The sequence below is a fragment of the Phaethon aethereus genome (genome assembly GCF_964289735.1).
Source record: "Phaethon aethereus genome assembly, chromosome: 1".
Lineage (NCBI taxonomy): Eukaryota > Metazoa > Chordata > Aves > Phaethontiformes > Phaethontidae > Phaethon > Phaethon aethereus.
This window is the reverse complement of record NC_138575.1, coordinates 148278810-148291135: the sequence shown is the minus strand read 5'-3', so window position 1 is coordinate 148291135 and position 12326 is coordinate 148278810. Positions and strand designations below refer to the sequence as shown.

At 38.1% G+C, this 12326-nt stretch overlaps 1 protein-coding gene across 1 annotated transcript in view; it reads left to right on the top strand.

The window, feature by feature from the left end:
- TSGA10 (testis specific 10) overlaps positions 1–10319 on the top strand; it is a gene marked incomplete at both ends in the record, with an annotated part of 39448 nt that extends 29129 nt beyond the window's left edge. Inside the window, 6 exon segments of the mRNA XM_082014317.1 lie at positions 309–419; positions 995–1180; positions 2863–3072; positions 4959–5161; positions 5465–5569; positions 10181–10319. Of these exon segments, the coding sequence (XP_081870443.1) occupies positions 309–419; positions 995–1180; positions 2863–3072; positions 4959–5161; positions 5465–5569; positions 10181–10319 (954 nt within the window).
- Between the last annotated feature and the right edge of the window lie 2007 nt (positions 10320–12326).

The following is a 12326-nucleotide window of genomic DNA, read 5'->3' as shown; positions in this document are numbered from 1 at the left end:
TGGGGCAGGCTATTTCGTTATGACCATCTAGCTGCTAAATCTGTATTTTTCTTTGCAACTGCTACATTCTTTTATTTACATTTTTCTTGTTTTTAAGGAGATTTAGTGCTATTTGCAAATCAAAGAAACAAATTTTTTTTTACAAATACAAAATTTTGTTTACAGATATATACATGATTTAGGTTTTACATAACCTTTAAATAACAAGTTAATAAAGCCGTAGGCGTTAGATATACACTAATTCTATTTTTTTTTTTAAAGGTACAAACAGTATACTTTAACCTTGTGAAACAAATCTTTCTTCATAGGTACTACATAAAAAACTAGCAAAGTACCAAAATGAGTTTGATGATATGAAGTTGAAAGCCCAGCATTCAAACACAGATATTGTCAGGCTGCAGGATGTACTGAAGTCTAAAGTGAGTATATGGATTAAACGTGTTAATAAAAGCTGTTTTTTTAACTAAAAATGAAATTTTAACCATATTTCCATGGAAGAATTTGCTTCCTAGCCAAAACTTATTAGCATTCTACTAACATGTTTTTATTAGTTTGAACACATTTTCTTAGCTGTTCTTGCAGTACAGAGTAATAAAGTATATTTCATTGTGGTTTTATATATATTTGTACACACACATATATATACACACACGTGTGTTTATTAAATTTAAAAATTCAGACAGTGAATAATGACAGACTTGGAACTCTTTTGTCTTTATTACCGTATGGGATTAATAGTAAAATAAATATTTCTGCAACATATGTATTTGTAATGTTAATCTAGCCGCTTTTAATAGATATCTTTTGAGCATTAAACTGTGACCATCTTGAACAAAACACTGGTCCTTGAGAAGTCTGTCAATGTTTTGGCTAAATGGCAAAGTTTTCACTGGAAATAGAACATCCAATACCATGCCATACCCGTAGATCTATAGATATCCCTATTTTGTGATGCTTATTGTAAATTATTAAACAAACAAGATTTATGTGTTAGGAGAGAGAGAACTGTGAGCTTTTGGAGAATTACCACAAAGCCCGTGAACAAGGAGAAAGTTGGGAAGCAAAATGCCATCAAGCAGAAGCAGATGGTAGCTCTGTTAGACTGGCACTGATCAGTGCAGAGTCTGAGAACCGCAGGCTGAAAGAGAAAATGGAGACCCTTGAAACAGAGGTGGAGCAAGTAAGTTGCAATCGTTCTTTCCATACTTCACCACTGAAATGGTCTGGTAGCATTTTAAGCCTACAACTGTTTAAAATTATGCTTAAGGCCACTTCTCATATTTTAGAGATATTTCCTACAATGAACTGTGTGGAATTTGAGTTTATTGAATAACATGACTAGAATTCTACCAGTCACACTTTGAAAAAAATCTTAAAAAATAATAGTATATTTCAAGGAAAAAATGTATACTGTAAATTATAAAATGCTGTCATGTTTGGAATGACTGAAGGCATAATGTCACACACAGCTCCACAGCATACCTGAAACATACCTAGTGCTTTGTCACCTGTAACGTTCCTGTCCTTGCTTTTATTGCTTTCAACCTTCTTTCCACTGCTTTAGATGTCCCAAAGAGCCATTTACCACTTGAAAATTTGAAGACCTTAAAGGGAAATGCACAGCATGGCTTCAGAAATATGAACATATAAACTATCTTCTGGTTTTGGGTTGTTAGAGTTTTTGTTGCAGATCATCTCTACTTCCTGTATATCACATGGGCTAGTGAGGGCTACCCATGCACATTAAATACCCAAGAGGAACTGAACTGCTGCTGTTCAGAAAGTGGATGAGAACGTAACAGTAGCAAAACAGCACAGGAAGATTGTGTGGCTGATTTTGTTGTTTTTTTCAAATATAATAAAACTGGTACATACTCCTGGTTTGTCCAGCGAGCCTCAAATGGGTAGAGTTTTCATCCTTCTAATTCCTTCCCACATGCCTGCTATTAAGTATAGAAATAAACAGGCCTTTTCATGAAAACTGTGTCAACAAATTGAGTCAGAATGCCAGATGTCATATTCAGGTTCATAGCAGTTACTTGTAAGGCACATATCTAAAACACAAAGTTTTTATTCAAAAATCTTAATGTGCTTAGCAGTGCTCTGTGTTCCTTGTGCCTTTTTTTAGGCAAAACGGAGCTAGGATTAATGTGATGTGCTCCCCTTATGATCATCTCTTTGGATCTCATTCTTAATAAATCGTTCAAGGAAGTCACAGTGCTTTATCTCTCCTTTTGCTCTGTTAACCTCCCAGACTCATTCTGCCGCCCACTGAAAATTAAGTAGCTAAAAGTGACCAGAAATACAGGTGTCCCTGGGCAAAGTACAGGTGTTTTTCAAAAAAGAAAAACCTAGGTTACACTAATTTTAAACATACAAAATTCTAAAATCAGAACTGCTGCTGTCTTGTGGACTTCTCTCTAGTGTGACTTCTGTCATCTCTTAGTCATGCCTGAGTTTACAGGTGACAGCAGTATAAATATGACTGACAGTACCTCAGCATTCACTGATCATCTACATACAAGAATACATTTCATTGCTAAAATAAGAGGGTCTAATCTGAAAATGAAATGGGGCCCATGGCAGAATTTTGAACCTTATTAACTCCACAGAAGGTGTAGAATTCTAGGAATAGAGTTTAAAATGTCAGGAGCTGATTTTGCTGTCAGAAGCAAGAACTCTTCTAGTTTTTATATATGGGAGTTATTTAAAGAAATAACGTTTAAGCTTATTCCAGAATAAATGACTGCTGTCTCTTAAAATTCACCACAATTACATAGAGATATTTTTGTAGGATTTTGGAAGCAGTTTTCAATTTTCTTTGCAGTAGAGTTTTGATTATCTGGTATTGCTTTACTGTAGCATTTAACAACCGAAGCAGCATACAAGTCTCAGATTTCTGCCTTAAGCAAGTCTCTTGTGAAAATGGAAGGAGAGCTTCAAAACATACATCGGGAGAGAGTCTCTATACTTGCAAATCTCACATCTGTACAAGAACTTTTCATTAAACTAGATGCTGACAAAGAACAATTAAATCAGCAGTCAACTTCCACAGCAGTGAAAGTAGAAAGGGTATGTGAAATATATTGGAAAAATAAGTTTACATTAATGTTATACTTAATGGGTCTAAATCTACTTTGGGATCTAGAATGATCAAAGAAATCCTTATTGATGGTTAGTGTTTCCATTTTTTGAGTGTTTAATTTGGCATTCCTCAGGGGCTTACTCCAGAGAGGGTGGATGCTTGTATGCTATTTGAAAAGCACACTGCTTTGCAAGGTTTTACTATGAATACTCAAAAGTCAGGGCTTAAAATTAATGGTTGTTTTCTTGAAAGATGTTTTGGGTCTTACATCTAATCACTAAGTAAGCAGAATAGCTGGAGTAGTTTATTAGCCAAGAAACTTGACATGGACTTTAAAATGCTTGACTCTTTTAGGAAGTATCAATATCTCTTTAATAGTCTTTCCTTAATTTCCCTTGAAAATCAATTTTTGTTTACCTTGATTTTTAGAAAAACTACAAAATTAATGTTTGATAGGCAATTTTTTAAAAACTCAGCTTGGATAAACTCTGAAAAATTTTTCACAGGTACTCTGCGTATTCAGATATTTTCAGTATGATTCTATCACTGTCTTGTCCATACTCTGCTCCAGCTGAGATAATTTGTTCTTGACAGGCTTCCAGCATTCTCTTTTAACCTTTATGTCTTTTCCATACACCATGGGTAAAGCTGCTGTTTGACAGTTGGTTATTTGTTCCAGCCAAAGTTGTATGATGTCTTTTGCGTTCTTGTGGAATCCTCTACGATGCTTTCGATAGGGAAAAGTTCCAGCATATGACATTTGTCTGTCTGAAGCTTTCCTTGACATCTAATATGGCTAAGCCTTCCTGGATCCTTCTGTGAGATTGTCAGTGAAGGGACTTGCTGGGACTGTGGAGAACAGAAACAGTTTCAGGAGAGAAAAATGCAGAAATGCAGTTTTAGAGTTGAAGAAAAGTCTGAAGTTGGGAAATTTCACTAGTTTTTTCATACCTGTCAACCAGCAGTCTTTCATCAGCCTTGTATAACCTTTAGATAGAGCTCTCTTCTTACATAGTATTCTAGAAATCTGCATTACCAGATTGTAGCATATGTATATTCAGAAAAGGAAACTAAACCTGATGCTGAATAATACTGTTTTTTCAGTGTTTCCAATACTGTTTATTTTCCTATAGCTTATGCTGTCTCCAGTTTTAAGTATTCTTTTGTTCTGAAATACAAAAGCAGAATATCAAAACTGTTTATTAGCATAGGAACTAGATTTTTTCATTGACAGTAGAAAATTGGATCTTTTAGACTGAAGAAACCTTTTAGTTGAGTTTGGTAAGAAGAAATAATTGAGTTTTCCTTTGGAAAGTGAAAAATGCTTTTTTCTCTCCCCCGCTCCAGTTTTGGATTTTATTCATTTTCACTTCTCCCCTAGATTTATTCTTGATGCTCTTTTAAGTAAAATAAGTGTAATCTCACTTTACTAGTAATGCAGATATTGGTTTGTTATACCAGGTGTCATTTACTGCAGGCAAATGGTTAATGAGTATTTTCTTGCCTCAAAAAAATGTAAATCTTCTGTCTTCTTCTTCAATGATTCTGTCTACACTTTGTATCCAATGATCCATATATTTCATAGCATTTTGTCATTTGTATCAAGTACATTTATATTCAGATATATACATTGGGTGAATTTATAAATCTGACACAGAATTTTGACTGAGGGCAAATATAACACTAATTGTCCATCTCAGAGTGAGAGCAAATTTTGGTCATTGATCCCGGACTTCCTTCTCTCTCTCTCTGTCTCTCTCTGTCTCTGTCTCTCTCTCTCTCTCTCTCTCTCTCTCTCTCTCTCTCTCTCTCTCAACATAATAGCCGGTAAGCTTAACAGACATATATCTAAAACTTTAAAATCTTTGTTTAGCTGCAGAGCAAGTGTGAGTCATCCCATTCTGAAATAGAGCTGCTGAGAAAACAACTGGAAAATGAAAGAGCATCTATGAAAAACCTGGAATCTTTGCTTGTGTCCCATCGTGAGAAAGAATTTCAGTCACAGATAGCCAAGCAAGAAAAAGACTCTGAAATTGAGTTTCTCAAGGAACAGCTTTCTTTAGCAGAAAATAAACTGTGAGTAAATGACCAAGAGACTATTGCAGGTTTTTTCGTTCTTTATATACACAGAGATGGTTTTATATCTTGCTGCATTTTCAAATGGCCAATGGACCTTGGTTACCTTAACAGCAGAAGATAACAAAAACCTGCTTCTGACTCCTCAGCTATACCCCAACAGACTTTTCTGTGTAGTGTTATATTTATGATCTTAATCTCAATTGCATGGTATATCTGCCCTTTTAATTTTGCGTAATTGTATTTGGTAACATATGTGGAGGATTATGGTTGCTATCTAATTAAAGTGTATGGACTTTACAGTGCTGTGCAGAGTGGAGATTTTACTCAGCTCAGAAACAGAGCAGCTCAGCTAAAGTCAGAACTGGATATCACCAAAAGACAGCTGGGAACTGAGCGTTTTGAAAGGCAAGTATATGGTTTTGTATGGCACTTCCTGCATCTAATTGGAGTGAAATGCAATATAGTACTAAGACTTAGACTAATTAGTAGGATAAGCAGCAAAGTTTAGTTTTGCTCTGCTGTACATCTCCTGTGTGTTCAGAGGCTACTCATGTCACTGAATAGTCTATGTAGCTGTTGTACATGCTGTCTCAACTAGTTGTTTTTATAGCCAACAGAATGGAACAGTGAGATAAACTGCCCTCTGGAATTCCCTTTTTTAGGATGGGATGGATCACTTTCCTGAAGATGCTCGTGTGTCTTCACTCATTTATAGTGATGCTTGTTTTGATCTATAGTGAGAGTCTAGGTGACTAGTTGGCTAGAAAAATGATTTATAGACTACTAAGTTCTGCAATATGAATGGCTACCTTTTGGCCCACCTGTACTAGTGAACTAAACCAGATCAGAGCCTGGACTTGAGCAGTCCACACAACTGTATACTTGTCCAAACCTTTTAATTGTTAGCACACACTCTGGAATGATTTTAGCCCATACCAACCCATGTTCTCCCAGGTACTGCTTGGGGCACAGAAGGTGCTAGGGATCATTCCCAAATGGCAGAATGGCCAAAGTAAATTTTTTTTTTTTTTTTTTTTTTTTTTTTGGTGGGAAGAAAGTTTAACAGTACAAGCTGTTTCATATGATTTGGCGCCAGTACCAGAGAACGGTCCCTGGCCTTCCTCATGAGTTAGTTTATCTACGTAGTCCTGGTATCTTAAATAGTTTTCTTATCTGTAAACCAACAGTACTTCTCTATTTCATTGATGTATTGAGAGTAAAATATTACAGTGTCAGGCATTATTTGGGGTCTGTAAAAGAGATGACTAAAAGAAGCAGAGTGATGTGATTGTAACACAGGTTTGAGAATTGGCTGTCATGTTTAGTTGTAGTAAATTACTTTGATACTCTGTTCTCTTATAAGTAAGGGTGAAGGTTTTGGAGGGGGGAGCTCTACACCTGAGGTTAGGTCTTTTAAAGCTGAATTTCTTAAATGTCTCAGTGTATGTTTCCGTTTCAGACTGTATTTTCCTGTATGCTGAAGTCATTGCAAAAACTGAAAAACTTTTGGGTGAGATGTGCTAGTCTGTTTAAAAGGTGGCATCATTTGTGCTTCTTCAGCTGCATAGAATGAGCCAGACTGTATGCTAATACAGGAATACCATTATTTTAAAAGAAACTCGATCTTATTCAGACTGCTGTTTCTCTACTCCCGCTATGGCAGTGCATCCATCTCATGGTGTATGGGTGCTCCCTGGTAGAGAGTGCAAGTGTTTCTTCTTGAAGTGTTCATTGGCAGAAGGTTGAAGCAGCTTCCATACTTAATGTCTTCTCCTAGTTAAGGAAAATTTGTTGCTCACGTGGGTTTTATAGTTGCAATAATATCAACACTTAGTTTACAAATGGTTAGCAAAACAAATATTAGAGTGAGCCTATGCTGAGGCAAAGATCACCAGTTTTCATTCCTGAAGAGAGTTTATTTTCTACTTCAAGAGAATTACAAACATAATTACCTGAATTGTTTTGGAAAGAACAAAGCTAGGTTCCATTATGCAGTCTGTAAGTCAGTTGCAAAAACAGCATGGAGAAATCTTAGATAGCAAAGACTGAAATGTTCTCATACAAAAATCTGAGACTGACATTAGATTTAGCCGTCTTTGAAAAGCTAGAGCTTTTCTCCTCTTCTGGTTTTTTCATAAAATCAAACAGTGTCCTTTCAGTGTCCTGCAATGGTTACAAAAATTCTATTTACTTCCTGTTTTTCCTCAGAAAGTCATGCTACACAAAAGCAGGTATCTATCTCTCTTGCTTGCAGGGAAAGGGATTAAGGCTCCAGGTTGGCTACTTTACAGCCAATCTGTTTTTCTGGTACTGGCAAGTGAAAACCAGAAAATTAGCCAGAGGGGAAAAATACTATCATTAAAGTCAGTATCATGACAGTATATAATGGAAGCAGCAGACGTGAGTACTGACTGGGGTTTTTTGTTAGTTTAAAGAAGTGTGTACATGATATCCTTGTTCTAACATTGACTTAGCTAGTCATATTGATTTACTGCCTTGGTGTGAAATGAAATAATGCCTGAAATTAGGAGGTGGAAAGTGCCAACGCTGAATGAGCACCAAGACAGTGGTACTAGGAGACTTAATCCATCTCCCTGGGTTTTTCTTTAGCAGTCGGGAAAAGCACCTCTCCATCTCTCCCATCCTCCTGACTGCAGAAGCAGTTTGGACTCATGTGGAAACAACAGGTTTCATTTATTGTCCTGCTCTGGCTGTGGTGACCAAGCACAGGGACTTACTGTCAGATACCCCTGGACAGCCCCACTTGCATGACTTGCATGTCTTTTTTATCCTTTTCTGTTTCTTGACTCTCCTTCTTGCTGCCCTTGTACCTCCCTTTCTCTGCCCCAGTCTCCTCCCAAATAAAAAACTTACCCATAACTACTTTTCCCCATTGGTCATGGTTTTTCTACACTCATACCCAAACTTGGTATTTTACAGGGCAATGTTACCTGTGAGAGCTGCAAGCAGCCGCACTCTAACTTCCCACCATTGCCAGCATCATCTTGACCATTAAAGACAGTAAAGCATGTGCATAGTAAAGCTGTTAAGAGCAGTAATGCTAGTAAAACTAGCAGTCAACGTAGATCAGTCTGGTTCTGTAGTCTTTACACACATATGACAACACCAAGGTTGTGGGCTGTTGGTAGCTAGGTGGTTACCGTCTGACTGGGCTCCTGCTGCTAGAGCAAGCCCTTTTCTCACCTGTAGGGTCAGATTCGTGAGCCAGTGCCGGATCTGATCCCTTTTCTGCAGGTTTTGGTGATCTTCAGTGGTCAACTCCATAGGTAGGTCTGTGGTAATAGCTAAGTCACACTGGAGTCAGCTTCAGTTCAGTACCATATGGGCAGTCCCTTCATATGGTTATACCTTCATTTGCAAGGGTTTGGGCAATTTGGAGTCCTTTTTCCAGCCTGGATCAGTGCTATCTCCCCAATACACCAATTAATTTATAATGGACCATTGTCCAGGTTGTCCTGGTCCTATACACTGAAACTCAGGTGCAGTTGTAGGTCAATTGTATGAGGTTTAATAAGGCCAAGTGCCGGGTCCTGCACTTCGGCCACAACAACCCCATGCAACGCTACAGGCTTGGGGAGGGGTGGCTGGAGAGCTGCCTGGCGGAAAGGGACCTGGGGGTGCTGGTTGACAGCCGGCTGAACATGAGCCGGCAGTGTGCTCAGGTGGCCAAGAAGGCCAACAGCGTCCTGGCCTGTATCAGAAATAGTGTGGCCAGCAGGAGCAGGGAAGTGATCGTGCCCCTGTACTCGGCACTGGTGAGGCCGCACCTTGAATCCTGTGTTCAGTTTTGGGCCCCTCACTACAAGAAGGATGCTGAGGTGCTGGAGCGTGTCCAGAGAAGGGCAACGAAGCTGGTGAGGGGTCTGGAGCACAAGTTTTATGAGGAGCAGCTGAGGGAACTGGGGTTGTTTAGTCTGGAGAAGAGGAGGCTGAGGGGAGACCTCATCGCTCTCTGTAAGTAACTGAAAGGGGGTTGTGGCGATGAGGGTGTTGGCCTCTTCTCCCAAGTAACTAGTGATAGGACAAGAGGAAATGGCCTCAAGTTGCGCCAGGGGAGGTTTAGATTGGATATTAGGAAAAATTTCTTCACTGAGAGGGTGGTCAGGCATTGGAACAAGCTGCCCAGGGAGGTGGTGGAGTTGCCATCTCTGGAAGTGTTCAAAAAACGTGTGGATGTGGCACTTCAAGACATGGTTTAGGAAACATGGTGGCGCTGGATTAATGGTTGGACTTGATGATCTTGAAGGTCTTTTCCAACGTAGTGATTCTGTGTGATCCTTCCTAGTAGTTTCCCAATCCAACCCAGACTAGATTCTCCTTATGTAAACAACTGGCATCCTGAAACCAGGATCCCAGATGAGTATATACCTCCAAAATTCTCCAATGTATTATCCAATCCTATATACTTCCTCCCCCTACACCCAGATAGAGGAGTTATGGATTGATCCAGTATCCAGCCCCCACCTCTTGCAGTCAAAATGACTAGACTACCATTTTACAACCTTCCCACTGGGGAGTCCAGCATCTCTTGAATATCCACCAGCTCCAGGGCACTTTAGGTAGATTCTAGTCCACTGGCCTTGACAACTCAAACAGCGCAAGAATACTGCAAGCAACACTGTTCCTACATTAATGTCATTGCTGATTTTAGTGATTATCCTTATGTTGCAGACTTGTGAATAATGTTAAAATTAGGCTCTTGCTCCCTGGAGATTTTTGCAATTTTTAGAGGTTAAGCTGCTGCAACCATGACTAGCTTCTCTCTTTTAGGTAAAATAGAGACAATGGATATGTAGGACTGAATCTGAGTAAGGGAGTAATACAGAGAGAGTCACTAATCTGTCTTTCAGGGAAGTATATGATGAACACCACATCTCCTTTTAAAACAAAAAAAACACTCTTAAATAGAAAAAAACGCAGATGATCATGACTATGAGATCATTTTGATGATTTTTGAAAAGTGCTCAGGCTCACTCTAAAATAATGTTTATTTAGGGAATGTGCTGTACAGGAGCTTCAACGCCAGAATCGTACAATCTCATATCAGTTAAGCTCTACATTAAGAACATCATCACCTGAACATTCCCATCATCCATCTCCTGACTGGTCTCTGGATTGGTCCCTGGAAGGGTAGGTGGCTCAACAATATTCAAGTTCCAAACACTGATGGGGGTGGGGGGAGATAAAAATAAATGAAAGGATGAACTCTGATATTTCTTGTTGAAATATTGGCTGAATTCCATGGAATTATATTGTTCCACAAAAAGTTACAAGAAGATTCAAGACCACAATCTTTTGATGATACTTCTATTTTGTTTTATTGAGCCATATCAAAACTATACAGTTAATAGCAACTACTTGCACCAGGATGCTATAGTCTTAAACATATATATATATATATATTCTTAAAACAGTAATAGAAATAATGCTACAGAAAATCTCTACTTGACTTGCCAGCATATTGTGCAGGTGTAGATGTAAATATTTTCATCTTTCCTACAAAAAAACTCACAAGTGCAGTGTTTCTTCTTCTGGTAGTTTTCAGAATAGTTTTTACTCTATATATGTGCATTTTTTTACAAGAAACATAAATGCATTCTAAAAGTCTCCAAATACTTGTAACTCCAAGGAGGAGCAAGGCCAGCTTTCCTTTCAACAATCAGTGAAATGGAGCTTCCACAATACGCAGCTGCTCCCCTGTCAGGTTCAGTCTCAGCTTAGTTTCATATCTGGTAGCTGCATGCTTATTGCATCACACTTTTTTGTACGTTGATGGCAGCATGCATTAAAAAAAATTGCCAGTTGAGGGGGAAAAATTCTCAATTCATGACTTGCAGGAAATAATTTCTGCTTTTGAGATGTCCAAGATGAATTTTGTTAATACTTTGGTAACTGAGCTTACCACCTTTGGCACTTGATTATTCTTTGTTACCAAAGGCTCCTCATAGGTCCTAAGAATATGAGACAAATGTCATTGGGTCAGTGAGCTGGTTCTGGCGCCCTTAGTAGGAAAACACAGCTGCGCAAGGCAGTGGTTTGGTAGCTACGGCCAGTACTGTATAGCAAGTACAGGAGTCTTCACTCCTCTGATAGAACCGTGACTCCTCCTCCTTAGTCTGAGTACAGCGTAGCTCTTCAATTTGTTGAAATAAGCATTGTATTATTTGGAATGGTTTAATTTACTTTTAATTACCATAACATTTCCTTCTACTTTTGATACCATATAAGGAAAAGAGGGATCAATCCATGTAGTCACTGCACTGATACTAATGATTATGGTGCTTTTTGTATTTGTATCATCCCCTTTTCAAGGTGATCGCATTCCTTTCTAATTAGTAAACTTCTGGCTAAATACCAAATCAAGACTAATCTACAAACTAGATTATGAATTCAAGTCCTTTCTTGTTTGCTTTTGGGTGGGGGGTTGTTTTTTGGGTTTTTTTTTCTTTTTTTCTCCTGGCTGGCCTGATGTGGCATGATCTGCTTTTGCACATTCCTGGGATCAATGAGGTTAAGTAAGGACTAAAAATGAAATAGGTGAGCAAGATATAAATACTTTGTTTGCTTAAAATCTTCAGCTGGATTAAACTAAATCAATGTAGCTTTTGAGTGCAAATGAACTACAATTTTTTTCTGCTTAATTATTTTCCATTTTTGAATGCTTAAGATCCTAATATAATTCATAACTTCTTTTCCTCATCCAGCTCTTTGTTATACTTTCTTGGCTAAGTGGGAAGATCTAGGGTTGCTCCAGACTGACTTATTTACTTATTTATACTAAACAGTTTGGGATTGTTTTCATTAAAAAAACCTGTGTGCAATAAAACCTGAAAATTTGTCAGTCTGTGTTATGTTTTAAATTCTTTCCAGTTAAGCTTTTATCAGGTTTGCGTAGTGTGGTGATACAGTGATGAATAAAATAACCTGTTTGATAAGGTTGTCCTGAGATAGAGCAAAGATCTGAATCTGGATCTGTCTGCTTTGTGTACATGATTTACATTTGATTTACTTATGTCTGGGTGAGTGCTCTAATGTGCAGAATATTAAAGTTCTCGATAAATTTTATGTCAAGAACTTAGAGTATGTACCTAGAAAAAGACGGAATAGTAGAGATGTCTGAAATACTTATGGATGGTGAAAT